The 21,476-nt window shown below is 41.0% G+C and overlaps 1 protein-coding gene across 1 annotated transcript; it reads right to left on the bottom strand.

The window, feature by feature from the left end:
* Positions 1-384: 384 nt before the first annotated feature.
* Smarce1 (SWI/SNF related BAF chromatin remodeling complex subunit E1) lies at positions 385-19,874 on the bottom strand. The gene is made up of 11 exons (XM_048450748.3): positions 19,735-19,874; positions 17,817-17,868; positions 17,596-17,639; positions 14,301-14,405; positions 9,955-10,035; positions 8,885-9,016; positions 8,437-8,608; positions 4,322-4,494; positions 3,639-3,740; positions 2,693-2,903; positions 385-660 (listed from the first exon to the last, which is right to left on the bottom strand). Exons 2-11 carry the CDS (start codon positions 17,821-17,823, stop codon positions 452-454), a joined length of 1,236 nt encoding a protein of 411 aa, XP_048306705.1. The 5' UTR covers positions 17,824-17,868; positions 19,735-19,874; the 3' UTR covers positions 385-451.
* Positions 19,875-21,476: the final 1,602 nt, after the last annotated feature.

Raw genomic sequence — 21,476 nt, 5'->3', positions numbered from 1 at the left:
AAGTTAACAAACGTACTCACATGACGTTTTCAAGAGGGTCCTCTCTACAAGAACACAGGACAGGGGCTCGGAAAGCTGTGGACAGGGCTGGGAAGGGCTAAAGCTATGGCTTTGCTGAGCACCCACGTGAGATGAAGGAAGGCATTTGTAAGAGTAGATTCTGCAGCATCGAAGGTAATTCTCGAAAAGAGCTGAGTGTCTTCTCAATTAATCTCAGTTCTGAGGCTTCAGAAGTTGAGCTACCAACAGTATCCAAAGGAAAGCCATTTCCGAGACACTAAGAAAGGTGCGTGCCTGACATTAGGCTGTCATGTTGATGGTTGAAAAGACTTTGGTGGTATCAATGGAAAAGGAAATAATTAATACACAGACCACATAACACCATTAAAACCAAAAAAACATTTTTTTTTCCATTTAAAAAAGTTTTAGGACACATAAAACAAGGCAACATTTATTCCTTCTTCTCGTCTTCTGGCATGGGGTCTGTGGGTGGCTCCTCTACTGTTGCACTGTTGCTCTCTGAGCCAGTATTACTATCACTGGTCCCTTCGACCTCCATGCTGTCAGCCCCCTCCTGCCCACTCTCCTTGTCCTCAGGAGTAGATGTGCCTTCTTCACCATTCTGCTGGCTTTCTGTTGTTTCTTCCAGGTGTGTCTCCTCTGCAAGACACATTTGCCACTGTCAGTTCCAAGACAAACATTGACTCTAACTATGCTGATGGCAGAAGACATTCTGTCCAATATGACAGCCACTAGCCACACATGGAGAAGCACCTGAAATGGACCAGTATGACCTAAGAATTTTTAAGCATATTTGAAACAACTTAGAATGCAAAAATCTACATTTTTAACCTATAGGTTTATAACATTTAAATACAAACCAAACGCTTGTGAGAACTGAGTTTTTTAAAGTATGAAGTGTACAAAACACACACATTGGATTTCGAAGACTTGCTATGACCAAAGAATATAAGACAGTTATGGTTGTTGTGTGTGTGCTTGTGTGTGCATGTGCACACACCATGTGTAGGTTAGAGGAGTGTTGTGTTCCTCAAGAACTGTCCACCTTTTGGAGACAGGATCTCTCACTGGTCCTGAAGTCACCAAGCAGGCTAGGCTGGCTGGAAATGAGCCCTAGGAATCTGCCTGCCTCAGTCTTCACTCCTGCTGTTTACACACGGGCTCCAGTCCCACCCACCGAGCTCTCTCTAGCCTAGAAGCCAGACACATGGGCACCTGGTGTTTCAGCTGCTCAGAGGGCTGAGGTTAAGACTGCTTGTGTCCAGGGCTTGAGGCCAGCCTGGGCAATATAGTATAGCAAGATCCTGCCTGAAACACACAAAATGAAGGCACAGGATGAAGATGCCACGCTCTGCTGTAAAATGCCAGTCCTGCTGGGTCATTTCCTTTAGGAAGTTAAGATCAGAAGGTATTTGACAACTCATTTTTTTTCCCTTTAGTTCCTTCTCCCTTTTCTTTTCCTTAAGTTAGAAGACAAAAGTAAACATCCCGAGTAAGAAATACCTCATTCAAGTCAACTGACTCAGGACTGAGCACAACCTTGTTGCAAGCAGAATCTGATTCTCAAGCACCCGTTGTAACCACAACAATGTGTTCCAGGCTCAAATTCATGGTAAAAAAGAGGTTCACAAGAATAGAAAGAGGCCCAGAAAATAAAGATTAAACCCAGACTTGTCAGAAAAGATAATCTGCTGAGTTATACACTGTATAACCGCCGGGTGGAGGTGCTGATGTTCATTAAACCCTGAGCAGGCAGTTGCTGTTTGAGTATAAAGTATGCCCGTGCCCCTTCTATTTCCTGTGAACTCTACTGGCATCCCCCGACTACCTCTGGCTTACTCCTGTTTACCCATGAATTTATGCTGCCAGAAATTAAGCTGATCTCAAAATTCCAAGAATAACCAAATTTATTAGTATTTTATCTAAACCTTACTTTAAAAAACAAAACAAAACAACAAACAACCAAACCCCAAAAATGCTTTTATTTAGGAAAATCAGAATCAAAAAGCAAACTGCTCTATCTGCTCTATGGTGAGGTCAGTTATCCATAGGTCTAGATAACTGTCATTTTAGGCTTTGTGGGCCAGGACGTCTTTGTTACAAGTTCTGAAAATTCTCTCTCTCTCTTTCTCTCTCTCTCTTTCTCTCTCTCTCTTTCTCTCTCTCTCTCTCTCTCTCTCTCTCTCTCTCTCTCTCTCTCTCACACACACACACACACACACACACACACACACACACGTTATCACCTCAAAGCAGCCACAGATGAGTGTGGCCATCTTCCAGTGAAACTTTACTTACAGAAAGATGGAAGCAAGATCTGGCTTACAGCTTTTACTTTGCTCAAAGCCTAGGTACCAAAGACCAAACGAATCTTGGGGACAATGGTAAAGGTTAAAATATTATCATTGCCTATTAATCCTATGTCAAATCTAGTACCAGAATGGACTCAGAGGCAGGTACTTTTCAATGAAGAAATGAGCTCAGTAAAGTCACAGTGCCAGCAATGGGGAAATGGACAGGATCCCTTTCCATATGCCCACCTGGGTTCTACTATGGAGAGACAGGAAAGTCACAGATTAACTAAAGGGAGCGGCTGCTGCAGAGCATCCAGAGGGAAAGGTCAGAAGGCAGCTATCAGGCCCTCACATGTTCCTGCCAAGGAGCTGGTTACCTGTCTCCATAGGGATGCTCTCTTCATCCTTCTTCTCCTCGGCTTTGTTTGTGGCTTGCTCTTCCTCAGGGGCAATGCTGCCCTGACTGCGCTCAGCTTGCTCCGCTGCTTCCTTCTCCCGCTCCTCCTGCCTTTTGCGGGCCTGCTCCTCTGCCTGTGCAATTTCAGCTGCGATTTTCTCCATGTCTACTTCCACCTTCAGACCGCATAACTAGTCAAACACAAATCAGACAACTCTTAGCAATGCTGCCTTCTTCGGACCTTGGGATCAGGTAAAGTTATTTCTTGGCTTTAATAATGGTATTTACATGGGCGAGTAAAACATATCAGTGTTTTGTCCTCAAACTGTACAGGACAAAAAAGCTGCTCTAGCAGCAAACCAGACATGGCAGGGCAGGGGCTGCTGGGGCACTGCCCAGGACTGGGCTAGCCTTAGGATGCCTCACTCACACGTCAGCTACCAAATACTCTATTCATTCATTCATTTTTTTAAGTTTTTTTGTTTTCTGAGACAGGGTCTCTTTATGTAGTCCTAGACGTCACTATGTAGACTAGGCTGGCCTTGAACTCACTGAGACTCTCTTACTTCTACCTGGGATCAAAGGTGCATGCCACCACGCCCAGTTGAGATTTACTTGTTTTAATACAAAGTGCAACTGAACTACATCTAATGAATATACCCATGAATAAATTACAATAAAGTGAAAATAATTCACAACTACAAAGATCTCAAACAAAAGCAGTAGCGGGATCTATCACCTGTGGGTCTACTCCTTCAATGCATACTACATGACACTGCAAATTTATTGTAATTTTTTCCGAAAAATGGGAATAATTTTATAAAGACAGTATGAGTTATATTGTGATGTTAGTACTGTTTCAAACATTAAGAAAAAACCAAAGCAACAGGCACATGACAAAGGCAGTCATTGAATGGAATGGATACCCTTTTAAGTTCATTGTTAAAGGAATCCGTGCTTTCCAGGAATTTCCTCTTCTTTTCCTGGTGTCGCTCCTCTATCTGAAGAAGTTCGGCTTCTAGTTTTCGCTGCAAGGTATCAGACCAGATTATGTACAGTTATACCTTCTCTCTAAGGCAGATGTAAAGCACACCAAGTATGTCATTTTAAAAAGCTTCTACTTTAATTTTGCATTTTTCATTATGTGAATGTGTATGTGGGTATGTGCACAGGTGTAGGTGCCCAGGGAGGTCAGAAGAGGGTGTTGGATGCCCAGGAGCTGGAGTTATAGACAGTTGTGAGTCACCTCAGATGGGTTCTGGGAACTGAACTCAGGTTCTCTGGAAGAGCTGTATATGCTCATAACCACTGAGCCATCTCTCCAGCCCACTAATTTTGCATTAAAAAAAAATTAGGTATAAAATCTGGCTATTTTTTTTTAAATGTAACATAGGGAAGGAAAGACTACCATTAACAAGATGTTAATGAGTAAATTCTTTGGGAAAATCATTTTATAGTAATGCAGCAAAGGTTGACGGGGTGCCCCAAAATTCTTCAGTTTGCACCTACCTTTTCACAGGTCTACTTATAATACACTGTCTCAGAGCCACATCGTTTGGGACGTGTGGCAGAGATTCCTCTTATTAGAATGAATGTTTTCTGCCCTTACCTGATGAACCATTAAAGACTGGACCTGTCGCTTGAGGACCTGCATTCTAGCTGTTGTGACAACCGACCGCACATCAGGGACCACGCTCTCGCTGAGGATCTCACTGATGAGGCGGTGGTTTCTCTGGAAACGGGCGGTAGCTGTATGCTTCATTGAAAAGCCGTCATCATAATCTAGAAGGAAGGAAATATTCTGGGAATCAGCTGGCTAGTCACCAGGACAGTGGTAACAAGAATCACCAAGTAAGCGTCCTCAAGTGTCCTAGCAAGTGGGCTTGCCCAGCATCAGGGGAGTCAGGGCAGGCCACAGTAAGAACCACACAGAGACAGAAAACACAACCAGTCGAAATGTTTCCATAAAGCTAGTAGGCAGGTGTTCTCAACCCCAGGGTGGATCTCAACCCTAGGGTGGAGTATCAAATGACCCTTTCATAGAGGTCATATATCAGATATTTACATTGTAATTCATAAAAGTAGCAAAATTAGTTATGAAGTAGCAACAAAAATAATATTATGTTTGGAGGTCACCACAACATGAGGAACTGTATTAATAAAGGGTCATAGCATTAGGAAGATTGAGAACAACTGTACTAAGGGATAATTCACGTCTGAGGTTTGGTTAAAATACAAACAACATATGTTCACATCTAGCCCTGGGATCCATGTGAAGCCTGCATGTGATGGCAGCACTTGAAATTCTGCCAAATGTTCCACTCTCCTAGTAGCATTTGATAAATGCTGGACTGTAAATAGGAGGTATCTTTATCATAGTTGTTAAAATTAATAAAAATATCCATTTGTAAAATTAACATATTACCATCTTCATTAGCAATATTTAGTTTTCCAGGCAGTATTTTTATAGTTTATTACATTAAAAAAAATGGTAAAGACCCAAACTAATCTCACAGAAAAAAACAACTTGATTTCAAGGCTGGGAGACTGCTCACATGAGGATCTGTGAGGCAAGCATGAAGATCTAAATTTGGAACCAGCCAGTATCAAGTAAAAGCTAAGTGTGGCAGATTCAGGAGGCTCGGCAGTCACTCTAGGTTCAGAGAGGTACTCTATCAAAGAATAAGGCAGAGAAGAAACTGAGGAAGCAATCTGGATGTCACCTCCGACCTCTATATGCCTGCACAGGGAAGTACAAGGATATATACCCAACCACATCATGAACAGGTGGAGACTGAGGAAGACTCTCAACATTGACACACAAGAATATCCACCACACACTCCGAAATACTTGATTATAATTTATTTTTTATAAATTTTAAACATTTACATGGCTGTTATGAATATATAAAGGTGCTACCCAAATTTAGGTATATACAGTATACAACTGTGTTATTTTTGGTATGTGTGATGCATGTATGTGGATCTGCAGTGTGCACACATGCATGTGGAGGCCAGAGAATGACAGGTGTCTTCTTCTCTTTCTGCCTTATAGACAAGGTCTCTCACTGAACTGGAAGCTCACCAATTTGACTAGACTAACAGCCTACCATGGTCCCAGAATCTGCCTGTTCCAGCTCCCCAATGCTGGAGTTATGGGTATGTGCCAGCTGTTTGAACTCAAGTCCGTGTGCTTGCACAGCAAAAGCACTTACCTACTGGGCCCTTGAGTCCCAGGGTGTGTGATCTTTCTGAGACAAAATCTACTGTGTACCCCAGGCTGGCTTTGAACTAGTATTAGCCTACCTGCCTTAGTTTCTCAAGTCTGGGATAACAAGTGTGCCCTACCATACCTAGCATGTGTGCTTATTTCTGGAACACAAGTATCTCCTTTATCTTGCTTTATCACCTTTATCTGGGAGTCATCTGTACTAATATCTACTTTTCTTTACACTAACTCATTAAACAAAGCTAGTTTTCCTTCCAATATAGATAAAAATAAAGGCTGTCTCTGAACTATTCAATCCTTTAAGTGTACAGGGGCCGTACTTAGGAAACCCTGCTACACATGGAAGCCCGCATGCTGCATATGATGGTCTCTGAAGTCATTTAAAAAGCCTTTGCTATCTTGTGTGAATCAAGGTCTGACCTGTGGACCTTCTGAGAGTTCTCTAAGGAGTCTGCAGATGTTGCCCTCGTATCTTAATGTGTTGGCTCCCACCTCTTGTTTTTTGGTGTATTTCTTTCTACCTCTCAAGTTCTAGAGCAGTGGTTTTCAATCTGTGGGTCTTGACCCACTGGAGGAATCAAATGACCCTTTCATGGGGTCGCATATCAGGTTTCTTCCATTTCAATATTGACATCATGATTCATAACAGTAGCAAAATTACAATTACGAAGTAGCAATGAAATAATTTTATGGTTGGGGGGGTCCACATGAACCGTATTAAAAGGTGACCACATTAGAAAGTTGAGAAATACTGTCCTAGAGGATCACATTATATTAATATAGCTTCTTAATTATATCCCATGTTACTGCTCATGTAAGAACCTCTCAAGCTTAGTTCCTGCTGTTATATTTTGCTTAGGAAATATTTTATTCTCTACACATGGCTTCTAAGATGCGATCCTTTATTTCTACTGTATAGATATATTCACTCTCGCAGTTATTGCAAACTTGCTCTTTGATTGTTTCAGTCATCTTTTTCTTGTTATCACTCATCTCATCTGGGTAATTCAAGTCTGCATATGGACTTTTAGCAGTACAAATAATGCTTAACACTCAAGTTCTGTTTCTAGTTCAAGTTTTATTACGTCCTACTCTATGAGAATTTTTGCCAGTAACACCTCAATGAATCCTCCTGAAACTCCTTTCTGCTCCTTCATCCTACTTGGCTGAATTTATTCCTGTCTTTTGGTGTCATTGTAACCTTCTCCACTCTTTAAATCTCTTTAAAGTTCTTAAGAACCCCTCTGGTGTGTTTAAAATGGGATCTTAAATTATGATTCTGGAATTTTTGTGGCTGGTAGTTGTTGCTTCCAATCCTGTTTGTTCAGCATGGAGTAAGACACAAAGACAAATAAACATTTACACAGCACGCCAAGTGAGTGGATGAGCATACTCCTAAAGGGAGGGGACTATCTTGGGAACACCTTATAGTTACAGACTGCCTGGCTGCGGATGCCAGGAGAGTAATCTGCTCATCTGCACGTGGAATTCTAACTAGGAAGCCTGGCCATCTGTGAGTAATGTACATGTGTAACACATAATACCTGTCTACATGTAATATATGACACACACAGGAGTGATTTCAGGAGTGGTATTCTCAAATTCATACTAAATTTTAAATAAAGTTTTATCATGCTTCCACACACTCACTAATTTTTGCTTCCAAGAGCCTTTAATTAAGTAAATTTAGGTAATCAGTAAGATTGGGTATGGTAATTCAGAGCATGTGCAGCTCTTCGAGAAGAAGAGCGCTTAGTTCCCAGCACCCATACCAGGGAGCTCACAACTGCCTATAACTCCAGTTCCAGAGGGTTTGACACCTTCTTCTGGCCTCCTCTGGTGCTGGACTCACACGTGCAAACCTACAGGCTTGCTACACACATAATTTAAAAAAAAAAAAAAAGACTGGATGTAACTTCAAATTTTTAGAAAAGAAGTTATCTGGGTGTGGTAGCACACACCTTTGATCCCAACGTTCAAGGCAGAGGCAGGCAGATATCTGTGAATTCAAGGCCAACCTGGACTACACAGTGAATTCCACTCCAGGACAGCCAGGGCAATGTAGATATCCTGTCTCAAAAAAGCAAAACCAAATCAAACAACAAAAAACCAAAACTGCAGCAAAAAAACAAACCAAAACAAAAGAATCAACCAACTCAAACAAAAAACCCATAAAGTCACTTAGGGTGTGTCCGCAGAAGTCTATAATCCAGGGTTTGGAGGCCGAGGCTGGAGAAATCAGTTCAATATAAATCTGTGCAACACAGTGAGATTCTATCTTCAAAAAACAAACAAATCCTATATTCTGAGTACAAAGACTGAAAAGTAACACATACAGCTGCTTTTCTTTACTCATTTTCCACACTCTAAAATCCTATTATTGAAATAACTTAAAACTATACTTTCCATTTAATAGAATAAAAGCCTTGAATTAAGATTTATCTTCTATTTTAATTCAGAGAGAATGCACACACAAACCCCACTTCCCTCCTTACCATCTGGATCCTCAGCAGGCTGAATGCTCATGTAAGGTTCTCCTTTCTCCATGCGAGACTGTCTCTGTCGACTTTCTTCCTCTAATGCAGCTTCGGCACGACTTTTTGCATTAATATATGCAAGGTATGCAGGGGAATTATGATAGGCCTTCATAGATTCATTGTACTCTATCTGAAATTGAAAGGGGTGTTGGTGTTTTATCATGTACGTCCTACAGGCTATCATGTGTGCCTGCCTCAGTCATCTGAATGTTGGGGCACGAGGCAAAGCATGGTGTCATGATAGTCATCTCTCTTTCTGAACAGAGAACACGAGGTTCAGACGTTAGGTGGGGGAGCTTGGTAGACGAACTTCAGTGCTGCCTCAGCTTTCTGGTCAAGCCTTATGTTTCTTTCACAAATAATAAAATGTTTTATTTATATTTAAAATATTTCATTTATCCCCTACCTTTTCGGCTTCGTATTCGTTTAAATATTCTTGTTTCTCTTCATCAGTGAGATCTCGCCACATGCCACCAATAATCTTGCCAATTTCCCACAACTTTAGGTCAGGGTTGGAAGCCTTTACTTGGTCCCAGACCTTAAAAGTCAACAGTTAAAAATTCAATATTAATGCTTAAGTATATAGTCATTTAAAAATACTCTACTATGGAACCCTTTAAATACAAACAAAGGCAGAGAAGACAGTATCAAACTAGCATGTACCAATCAGCTTGCTTCAAAACTGCAAACAGCTGGCTTATCTCATTTCATCTTTACCCTGGCAGATCTTATACACCATGTCATTTTACTCAAATACTTCAAACTGATAATTTAAGAACACCATTAATCACAGTACATGCTTACAGCAAATTAAGCAAACAATTAAAATATGTCTCTAACAGTTCAAGCAAATTTAGAAGAGTTAATTTGTATAATACGATGGCATCATACTATCAAACACATAAATAATAATTATGATCAAAATAATACTTTTACTATACTTACAAATTAATTCAGTTTGTGCCCTTGGAATTGATCCTAAGGGCTCTGATAGCACATGTTTTACTACTGAGCTACATCTCAGACTTATTATTATTCTTAATAAAAATAAGATTATTAATATATACAGTCTTGCATTCTTTCTTTTTTTTTCTTCAAGACAGGGTTTCTCTGTAGCTTTGGAGTCTGTCCTGGGACTCGCTCTGTAGACCACGCTGGCTTTGACCTTAACAGAAATCTGCCTGCCTCTGACTCCCAAGTGCTGGGATTAGAGTTGTGCGCCACCACCACCTGGCACATTCTCCTTTCTACTTAACATTTTTCTCATGTCTTTCAATATTATTCAAAAGGTATTACTCATTGCTACAGACTAATCTGTTTAAAAGATTTTAGCAGTTTATTTAACCATGCTCCTCTTCGATCTGAGTTTTAGAAATCAGAACGAACCACTTAATCCTTCCCCCTATTTTGTGTAAGGACAACGCCGAGCCCGTCTGCAGTAGCATGGAAGGCCATCTTCTGGTCCCCGGTACACACCTTTCTGCTGTACCTCATGTAGGGCATCAGCGGCTTATCTGGTGGCTTTGGAGGCTTTGGAATCGTGATACCAGATGATGCCTGTAAAAGAGTTAAACACATTCATTCTTCAATTGCTAGGAGCTCACCAGCACCTGAAAGAAAGCCCCTTAAAAATTCTAATGCGCCTTTCTTCTACTCGTCCATGGATACAAGACTCTTATTATTTTCGCCAAAGAAAATAGATATCACTGTAAATTCAGAAATGTTTATATCAAAGGAAAATGACTTTAAACACATAATATTTAATGTTTTACTTAGCAGTTTATTTCCACTGTTGGACAGCCTGGCTGCAAGAATAAAATATTATACATAATTCATGCACTGAAAATGGAATTATAAGCCAAACGCCTCACACTTAGGACGTTACCTTTTATTTGTTCAGTTACTATTACTCATACAGTCAACGTTGGATATCTGCAGATTCTGAACACTTACCATTCACACACTGTCTACAGGGGATCTCGTTATCATGTTAGGAATGTACCCCACACAAACAACATAAAGACCACCTCCCATGTTAAAAAAAAATCACCAATAAGAAATAGGAGGTAACTAGAAACCTAGCAAATACATTTAAAAAGAAAATAAAATATGTCCTTTAGAAATTCTCTTAAGGTTTTACATTATCTTGTAGTTTTGTTTCATGTCTCTGTAGTCTTGGGCAGCGGTTTTCATACAGTGGATCAAGATGCACAGACTCAAGTCACACTGTCCTTGTCCTCATTAGATGGCCACATGGAAACAAGAAAGCGCGTTAGGCGCTGACACTGGCAGACCTTGCTCATGTTACTTTTGAGGCCCATACTACAAAATTGCTTTTGTGGAAAAGAAATGAAGATAAGGAAGGACAGGATACAGAAAAAAGAAAATTAAAAAAAAAATATTTAAAGTGATTGGTCCTGTCTATGCGAGGAGATACAGGCACAGACAAGAAGACATCAGCTGACTTCCAGCCGATGCCCTATATAAAGCTGCCACTCCAAGGGCATCTAGTTCTGAACTTTTCTATCTCCTTTTCATATCTCCACACTGATGAAGAGGCCAGAATAAGAAGGAACATGGTCTATCAGATTTGGCTCTGACATTGCGGGGGAAGGAACCCTGACACTGACTCTCACGGTCGGAATGGGGAGAGGACTGCTTGCTTCACTCTCAGCACCAACACACGTACCAGCAAGTCCTTGCTGCTTGGACCCACAGACAGATGTGGTCTTAACCAGCAGTGGGCGGTGGAATGAAGCGAGACATGCGGGCAGAACTGTCACAGTGGTTAGAGTAGCCAATCAGGGACGCGGGCACCACTGTAGGAGCCCTAAGAAGTCAGAGTCCTACACGGCTAACCTTTGTATGGAAAGTCTGCCTCCCAATACAGGACATGATTAGAAAACATTTCTAACCCATCCCCAGACAAACTTTTGGAACACAAAGTGAGTGACAAATAAAACAAAATAAAGTTGTGTCCATATTTGAAGGGACTGTTAACAAGTAAAAATTCTAACACATTTATATTTCAAACTTTGGGTATACATTAAAACAGCTAAAAAAACCAAAGTTTATTAATATTTTCTCAAATCTTCCAAAGAATCACATTTTAGAACATTAATAGATTTGCTAATTCACTCCTTTCCAAAAAAGGGACCCAAACAGAATTACAAATAAAAAACAAAACAAAACAAAACAACACAAAACAATACTTCCCCTACTCCCTAAGAATAATAAGTGAAATTCCAGTTGGTTTAGGAACTCTAGAGAAGTTTACCATCACATATCACCAATCTGCTGAACATCTCAGACTCCTTTCTAAATGTCCCAAACATTTTTCTACTCTGCACTGAGCGTGTTATTCCGTCCTTTCTTGTTAAGAGTCAACTAGAAACAGCTACTACGTGATTGCTGTGCTGTGATCCTAGATAAGAAAAACTGCAATCGGCCCTGCTCTTTGGCTAAGTGGCCCAGGAGCACAGTTTTGGAGAGCTCAACTTTGCTGTCGATGAAGACCTTTCCTTGTTGCTATCAGGAAATCCACCTTTCCGATTTCTTTCTTCCCATTTGCAATGAATTGGAGGTGGGAAGCAAATACTTAGGCTTGTAAAAACTGTTCTAAGAGTTAGGTCCTGGTCAATCTGTGGAGAAAGTCCATGATTTTGTGGTCGATTTACCTTGAATAGCACAAGAGAATTTTTTGTTGTTTCTCAATTCTTAGCTGTTTCTCTGGCAAGGTCTTATTTAAGGATTTTCTTCTGGAGACAGGATTTCTACTAGCAAGAAGTAGGCTGCTTTTAACACTCTATCTCAATCTGTTTACAATCCTGTATATTAGAGAATGTGAACCATCACCTGAATAAACCAATCAGGCATGGGCTGCACTCAAAGCTATCCTAAATCCTTCAAAGGTCTTAATCTGGTACCTAAGTGCTTTATTATCTGAAAACAACCCACATATTAAGACAGCCCTTGACTGGCGTTTCACAGAATCATTTCACCAAATCACTATGGCTATTTATAGAAAACAATTTACTCAGCAGGAACATTGCTCAGCAAGTAGTGCATCACTGGGGTCATTCTCTACAAACCCTTTTTATAAGCATCTGAGTCCCAAAACACTAAGTCAGAGATACAAGAGAATGCAAGCCCTAGGTTTCCAGCAGTCTACTCACACATCAGTCTGGTGGTAATAGAACAAAAGGCCAATAAAACAAGGAAACAACTACAGAGAAGACACACACCAAACTTCACTCCTAACCCACTCCCTATCCTGAAGGCTAGAGCTCACTCTGCATTCTGAGGTCTTCTGCTCCCTAGGAGGGAAAGGATTGAAAACACACAACCAGCCTAGGTCCAGAAAGAAGTGCATTCTCCCTTTTCTAATCAGGTTTCTACTGAAAGACCTTACTTTGTATCAACTGAGAAGCCTCACAGCTATCTACAAATTAAGAACTGGCTGTTTGTACAAACCCAAAAACAAGTTATTCTAGGATCACAGGGACTACTGACTTTTAGCTACCAAGAGCTTAAAGTATGGAGTGATTCAGAATCATCATTCTACTTACTACCCATAAATAAAGTTCTGCATTAACACAAATGATCTAAAACTAATTCTGCTTACTTATGTGAATTATAATGTTCTTTCTCATCTGATAACTTTGCTACTTATTACATTTGTGAAACAACACATTTAGGCCAGAGAAAAACATACACTGCTGCACATAGAAACTATGTGCATTGCAGAATGCACACATAAACATATTTTTCAGAATCCTTTTCAGATACTGTGAAATACATATGGCACATAGAACTTGATATGCTTATGAAATACAAATTATGTAGAAACAATGAAAAATTTAGACAAACAAAACCTATCAAGCTAAGCAATGTGCTTACCAAGATAGACACACGGTTTGATAGTGACGAGTTTTCAGCTGTAGCTTTACTACAGGGTGAGAGGGTTTTGTTTTGTTTTTTGAGTTACATTTCTTTTTTAGGAAAACAGCAAATGAAAAACCAGATACTAAAAAGATTACAGCCATTCTGTGTTGTATATATTCTCACCAATACCATATTCTAATGAAGGTACTTGACTTTTGGATTTATTACCTTAATTTCCTTGGAGTTTAAAATAATTTAAAAATAAAAGCTTTGAAGTATCCAGTTTTGATTATCTTCGTTGGATCACTTAAATGAAACACCCCAAATTTTAGAAATCATGACTGGAAATAGACCTCCAGTTGTACTTATCTGATACCAAGAATTCAAGTTTTATTCTGAAATTCCTTGAGGTGACAGTAAAATCTTTTTCTGAGTTAAACTGGAAAGAAACGAGTCTCAGATAGGTCAATTACTAAATCCAAAAGACAAATAGCTGAGTGTGGAAGTTTAGATGGGCAGGTCTGCCCAAAGTTTTCTAATTCAGACGAAGCCAGGTCTAGTCCAAGCATTCCTTAAGAAATTACATCCTTGAGAGTAACGCCAATTACCTTAGACAACAAAAGACACTCTTCATGACACAAAGTAAGTTAACCAAAAGAATTCGAGATTTGTTTACATAGACAGTATGAGCCTTAAGTGTTTAAGGCTTAATCCCTATTGATCACCAAAACAGAATGGATTTCTTTTCTTTCAAGTATATATCCAGACTGTACTTTTTTTTTTTTTTTTCCAGTGTAAGACTGTACAAAACAGTTGAAAAGTCAGGTTAAATTTTTTTTTTAAATGGCTGTGCTTCTGATTCAAAAGGACCTAACTCTGGAGGCATTTCTGGTCAATTCCAGTTGTTTGCCGGAGGCTGTAATAGTTGATTCTCCTACCGTGACCCGGCTGTTGGTGCCCGGGTTCCCTCCCAGCCTGTAGTTGTTGTAGGCGAGATGACTGTATGGATTGTATCCCACAAACCCTGGTGTGCTGGGCATTTGCTGATGGAAACAAATGAGACAAAAACACGAATGAGAAATGAGCTCAAACGAGGAAAACACAGAAATGAAAAATGATCTGCAATATGGCATGCAAAAGCAACCTGAATTTAAACAAGCAATGATGTGTTGTAATTGTTCTTTTTGTTATTGTTGAGGAAATTAAGTTTTTTTTTTTAAATTGAGAAACCAGCCTGCAAGTATGTATGTGCATGCATGTGCATGTGAGAGTGTGTGTTTCTTCTCTTTCCTTCTTTCCCTTGGTGGGGGTTAGGGATGCTTGTGAGACAGAGTATGTGTGTTTTGTTTCTGAGGAAGGCATCACACTGCAGTTTCAAACATCTACAACTACTTCATGGTCAACAGTATGAGATAAGAGTTCGGCAATCTGTGATGTCTGAGATGGGAAAGCTTCAAGTATGATAAACTTTAAGTCTGAAAACACTACATGCAAACGAAACATGATTTATTGGACAGTTATGTGGATGCCACCGATGCACTCATTTACTAAAAACAAAAACAAGAAATGGATCTGCTTTCAAAGACAGCTTTAAGTAATTTTATATGTGACAAATGAGAAGAGACTCAAATCAGGAGGCCAGGAATTGTCAGTAGGAAAGAACATATGCTGGATTCAATGGATGTCACATGCATGATTTCAAACAAGGACTTGTAAGAAATGCATAGATTTCATACTGGGGTACTATCTGATCTTTAACCCAGTCATTCTCTCATAGGCTTTCTCTTCCATCTCTTCTTTGATCCATCTTCCATAGGTGATCATGAACAGTTTATGCATTTAATTTTAATGGGAACTACGTCTTTTTAGTTGACAGACTTGAACTTCTTTTTCATCTGATTTCCTGTAGGCTCTCAGCCTTTCCAAATACAACTGCTCGCTGCAGCGACAAAATTCTTGATTTTTGTGAATTATGTGTTGATATAATCACAAGTGGGTTCTTATGTAATTGTGGCCTTGTGGTTAATACAATGACATCCAATGTTCATAAAAATCAAGACAAAATGCATTAAAAAATGTAGTAAAGAGAGATCAAAAATGTATAGTTTACTTAGTCAAACTCAATCATAAGTGATAGCAATGTCATTTTTACATGAAATTAACATAGCTCTCCTGGATTATACAAGAGTACACTTGACACATCCCCGCTAGACTTTAGTTGTCACAAAATCAATGTCATTTCCTAAAACATGCCCTTGTACATATCCTTAGTATCCAAAGTCATTCAAGCAGGCAGCACATGTGATACTTTTTAGAGGAGAACAAAGTGATCAATTATAGCCCATAGTTAGAAAAGACGCAAATTAATCATATTTAAGTAGCAAAACACAGATGAAATAGTAAAGGCACAAAAGAAGTGCATGTTACACATGGAGTGGTTCATCTGGGTGGTGGCCGTGGAGGGGTGGGTGGTGGTGATGGTGGGAAAAGCAATGGAGTTAAAAAAAGAGAGAGAGAGAGCGGCTAACTCATTCTATATTCATTCTACTAGATGTTAGAATTCCTAGTTCCTGGATTTTGTGTGAAATTATGGGACGAGGGACAAAAAAAGAGATCCCCTTCTTTGTATGAAAACTCAGGAGGGGATCCTGGTTTTTAAAATATCTTTATTTCAAAAATAAATAGCAAGTTTATTCATATAAACTACTAGAGGCACTATTTATATAAAAATGATATCTCTAAGCACTGCATAAAGAATGAGAGCCACAGGTTCAATACGAATCAATAACATGAGCAAATAGGGGAATTAAAAAAAATGAAACTAGCATATAGTAATTATACCATTTCTAAAGTTGAGGGACCTAGTTATATCTTTGAGGCTCTTAATTGCTCAACTCAATCTTTACACAACCATGAGTATGTGATGGAGATGGTGGTAAGAATTATTCTTTAAGAAAGAAAATAATGAAGCACAAGAGTTTACAGTCTACCAAAGTAACTTTACAGACTGTATTAAATAAAGTGAGCTGAAGAATGCATGATATGCTTTTTAAAAAGAGCATCTCAGGAGAAACAAACTGCTGATAAAGGTAACTAAAACATTCACCTACAGGTTAGTAAATCAGACTAGTTACCTAATGGAGAAAACAAAATGACAAAGGAACTCATTAGTAATAAAAGGAGACTAGCCTGAAATTAGTTGGTAGAGGGATGGAAGGAAGAGCTAGCAGATATTAAAGAATTAATTTGGGGCTGGGCATGCTGCTAATCCCAGCACTTAGGAGGCTGAGGCAGAAGGATCACCATTTCGAAGCCAGACTGGGCTACATAGAGACCCTGTCTCAAAACAAAACAAAACAAAACAAAACAACCCTGATTCTGATTTTGCAGGATATGGTTATGCTAAGTGATTTTTGTTTTTTAAATGGTAAGAAAGCCATTTCAGCATGTCAACAAGGGCCTGCACAGCTGTCGTGAAATCTGAATTGTGGACTGGACGATTATTTTACATGCTGATCAAGCAGGGCTAGAGCTTGCTGGGTGAAAACAGTTTCCACCATCAGACACTCTGAAACAGATCAGTAGGCCAATCAGCATATTTATGGAGAAGAACAAAATTCAGCAGCAAGTTCTGACCCACAGGTAATGAAATTCTTACTTGAGCAGCTTGAAAATAAGACTTATGATAAGTGTTGTTATCTTCAGAACTAGAAAGTTTATTTAATGTGAAAATTTTATATATACAGACAAGAAAGTTTCATTAAAAAATTTGTGTTGCTGGGGCTCCACCTGGGCCTTGCACACGCTAGGCGAGCGCTCTGCCGCTCAGCTATGTCCCTAGCCCTTAGCTTAGAGTGAGAGAAAAACTGCAATAACCAGCTGAAGGTTAGGTTTAAAATCAACAATAGCAAAAGGATAAATAATGCCAGAATGAGCATTTACTCAACTTACAGGCTCTTTAGCAGGGAAAACAAGGAAGAAGTGTTTCACTCATTTCCCATTAGGAAAAAACAGAGCACAGGAGGTTGGAAGCTCACAGTATGTAATTTTAGATGTTGGGTTTGGTTCAAAGTAGGATGAAAAGAATTATTTTATTTAGTAGGAAGTGCTGAATTTTAGCTGAATTTTCTATCTTGTGGCTGTGATGACTGAGTGACTGTCACTGGAAGACATCTGGGTTTTTGTATCAAGGCCAGACTTGGCTATTACATTAACAAGAAAATTAAAACTTACTGTTGCAGGAGCTGGGGTGGGAGGTGGGGCATAAGATGGTCTTTCTGTTTGAAAGAAAATAAATAACTTCTTGTAAACAACTGAGATATAATACTATGCAACAAAACTACCAATGGTCCTGTTTTGAAGAAAAAAAAAATGAGAGTAGTTTGGAATTCCCATTTGCTAGGGCATTAGTCTCGTATTAACACAGATTGATAAATATAAAAATTGAAACTTACTTGACATTTTGGAAGATTAAGTTCTCAGTTCCTTAAGAATGAATCTGAGACACTAAAATAAAAAAAAAGAAAAAAAAGAAAAAAAAAGAGAATCAAAACTCAGCAAGCATAAGAGAATGTTTTCCTAAAGAATAGGGTAGTTTGATTGGTATTTCTGAGCAAAATTACGTCACTATTAATTGCTAGTAATCAAGCCTTTTGCATATTTTTAACTAGTTCTTGTAATCATTTGGTTGATCAGAATTAAATGATGAAAGTTACTGGGAAATTTAGAGTTGTATTAGAAACGGATCTTTAAGTTTTTGCTTATGATATTGAGCCACGTCTTGTATGGAAAACATTTTGCTGATGCCATGCAAACGTTTACTCAGACTGGTAAAAAAAAATAATGACAGTAGAATGTGATGTATTATCAGGGTGACCCCAACAAAGCCTACCAGACACTGACAAATCCCTGACCAGCAGCTCTGCTTTTTTTAGCGGACATCTTTTATTGAGACAGAGCAAATGTCTTATTCCTGGAAACACTGTGAGAGATAATTTGGTATGATAACAATCTTTATATTCTCTTTTGTTGGTAAATAGTTTCATAAGTGAGGGAACACATCTTCAGAGTCTACTGGAATGACTCTTACTGGTCCTTTTTATAGACCATTTCAGAAATTACTCAGGTACTTTTCTGATAAATTATCTGGGCAGAACAACTGCATCTTCTCTGTATTCTTATCTGGTTACAAAGATCAATGGCATCTTCCCTTACACGATATGCCAATATGGCTCGGTTTTGTCTTCAAAGAGAGGAGGGATGGTCTAATTTATTATTGTATTGCTCAAACCTAGCTCAATTCTTCACGGATTTGGTCCTGGTATTACCAGTTCACAACATGGACAGATGTGAGCCTGCTCCTTACTCAACACACACCACAAATGGTAATATATAGAGATGAAAATTCATTTTTAGAAAGGTGAATAAACAAACTACGATTACTGGAGTACTTTCACCCATTGCTATGTGCAACACTTTTTTTCTTCTTCCAGTCTCCATTTTAAGAAAAAGGCTCACATCATCGGGGTTGAGAGTTCTGATGTGGGAACTTCAGTTTCTCAGCCCAGGCCTCTCTTTTCTTCCATCAAAACCCTGTAGGCCTTGCTGTGGGGAGCCCCGACAGAAACTGTAACAAGGTCCCTGGTCCCTAACACTTCAAGGCTAACAAATGATTGCTCTCCAGTAACTCCTAAGAGTGGATCTAACCCTAGTGCCTGGCATGGAACTCAGTATCTGTTGAATAATTAATTACCTTGACAAGGTAAGCTTATTACACAGTCTCGCTCACTATTCACAACGACCCTACCAGACACATACGGCTGTCCCCATTTTACAAACCAAGAAACAGTCTCAGGGCGACTAAGATAGTGTCTAAAGCCGTAGGCCCAGAACTGCCAGGGGTGGGTTTAAACCCAACCCACGACGTCTCAGAGTTCACTCCTTCCTTACTCCAGGCCACTCCGGGAGTCTTTAGGTCGCTGCCTGAACCAAAAAGGGAACCACCTTCCAGATGGGTGAGACCCCTCCGGCAGGCCTTGCTCGGAGGGCTTCCCGAGGTCCCCACCCCCTGAGTTTGTGGCCGAGGTTGAGCTTTTCTGACAACACCCCCGCAGGGGGGTGTGCATCGGTGCTCGGCCAGCGTCCGAGGTCCAGCGGAAATGGAAAAGTGGCGCCTCGGAGGAGCTGTCCCGGATGGGGCTTCCTTGTGACCCCGCCGCCGCTAGGCCTCACAGAGGCCGCACCAGCCCTAGTTCCCGCCTCGGAGCTGAGCCCGACCCCCAGCACCCCGCGGGAACTCGGGGTCCCGCCAAGCCGACACACCACGGCCCGCCACCCTCCCCGACCGGGTCGGGCTCACTTGGAAACACTCACCCGCGGGCCGAAAAGGCGCCCGCAGCTCCGGCTTCGCTTCCCTTTGTCCCGCGCTCGCCCCGCCCCTCGCGCCGGAGCTTCCGCGCTCGCACTTTCCACACGTTCCGGGATTTCACTGCGGGCCGCGGCCGGCTCTCCTCAGACGAATAGCCCTTCCCGTGAAGACGTGGCGAGGCTTAGTGCAGCCGAGGATTTTTTTTCAGGCTCTCCAGTTTCCTCAGAACTCTTCCAATTCGGATCCTATCCCAGCCGGGCGCCGATTCGTCACGGCGAGGAGGGCGGAGAAGGCCGGGCCGCGTTGCGGGCCCTGGTTCGCGGCCGGGCGGCAGGAACTGCGCCGCCGGCAGCGCGGCGGGGATCCACCGAGGCGGTGGTGTCACCGTGTGAGACCCGCGCCGGGCGAAGGCACGCCGGAGCCTCCGCCGGGAGAGGGCGGGACGCAGCTCCTGCACACCCGGCACCCCGGCGATACCCTTCGCTGTGGTCCTTAGTACGCCGCCGCTGCAGGATGGAGGATGGAGGCGGGGAGGACTCGGGTCGCCGCGTTTAGGTTCTCGCTGGCGCCCAGCGGGGCTCCCTACCTCAACAGCCTCAGCGAAAAGCAACACGGGAGTTTTGTAGTTTTCTAGATGCTTCTAGAGATTGAGTGATGGCGACGGATTTCTGAGCCTAGGGTTCGCAGCTGTCAGCTCACTCTCGCCAGGTCGCATACCTGTGACAATTTACATGTCTTTCCAGGAGAACCAATTCCGATTAGCCTCACCTGCCTGCAGATAGCCAGCTCAACTGTTTCTTTGTGATGCCTTCCGGGAATTTTCCCAGGCTCTTTGGAGTCCTGTGTCTTGATACCCTCTATATGGGACTGGGCCATCTGTACTCTTGGAAAGTCTTGAAAGCAAATGTTCAGACATCTGGACTGGACAATTTCATAATTACCAGTGTTTTCTAAGGGCTACTTTCATAATTAGGTGTTCAGTTAGTGTGTATGGGGGGGGCATCTTTCTGGACCATTCCAAGGCTCATTTTATTAATTCCAAGTACCTGGCCGATGTGGGTCATGATGGAGAAAACAACAACAACAACAACAACAACAAAAAACGATTAGCTGACCTGTGATTATCTAAGGGCAGTGTTAGCGTTTAGAGAAACTGGTTGAATTCTGGGGCTACGTGTCGGCCCTGCAGAGCAGGGATAAGTGATAATACTGTCCAGTTCTTCAATTGCCCAATATTTTCATACCTATGAGTAGAAATTAATGAAATGAAAGAGCACATTGAAAGCAAAGACTAAAGGTGACTGTGTCAGGCGAATGGGTGGCATGAGAGAATGCATCTGGAATTGGTTTTTAGCATAAAAAGCATACAGAGGGTGAATGTAGGATCCACAAAGTCACATCAGGGGTCCAGTATCCTCTTTGGTCTGCTCAGCAACTCAGGGAAGTCTTGTTACTTCCCTGCCTTAATGATTGTAGGATACAGTGGTAGCAAAGGAGGTGGGGGCACACCGTGCTGTGGTGTGTGTATCACATAACTATATGAACACAACATGTTCAGTTCTGTTAGTGTTCCTATCACGTGACCTCAGAGCTGACATTTTGGTATTGAATAACCTGTTAGGGGTTCATCTCTGGGAAGGACTTCCTCTTCCTCTCAGCATTCCTGTAGTTCATTGTCTAGGGGTGGGGATATTTGATATCTTGAACAATGGATGATTTATTTAGATGCTTATTATCTGTGAAATTA

Source organism: Myodes glareolus, chromosome 9, assembly GCF_982192425.1.
Source record: "Myodes glareolus chromosome 9, mMyoGla1.1, whole genome shotgun sequence".
Classification (NCBI taxonomy): Eukaryota; Metazoa; Chordata; class Mammalia; order Rodentia; family Cricetidae; genus Myodes; species Myodes glareolus.
Note: the sequence above shows the minus strand (reverse complement) of the source record. Positions and strands in the feature narration are given on the sequence as shown.

Excerpts from the sequence above, each read along its gene's own strand:
- Smarce1 (XM_048450748.3), bottom strand. Across the intron at positions 8,609-8,884 it reads ACGAATACGAAGCCGAAAAG|ATAGAGTACAATGAATCTAT; the intron begins GTAGGGGATAAA and ends TTTCAATTTCAG. Across the intron at positions 4,495-8,436 it reads GCCTGCTGAGGATCCAGATG|ATTATGATGACGGCTTTTCA; the intron begins GTAAGGAGGGAA and ends CCTTCCTTCTAG.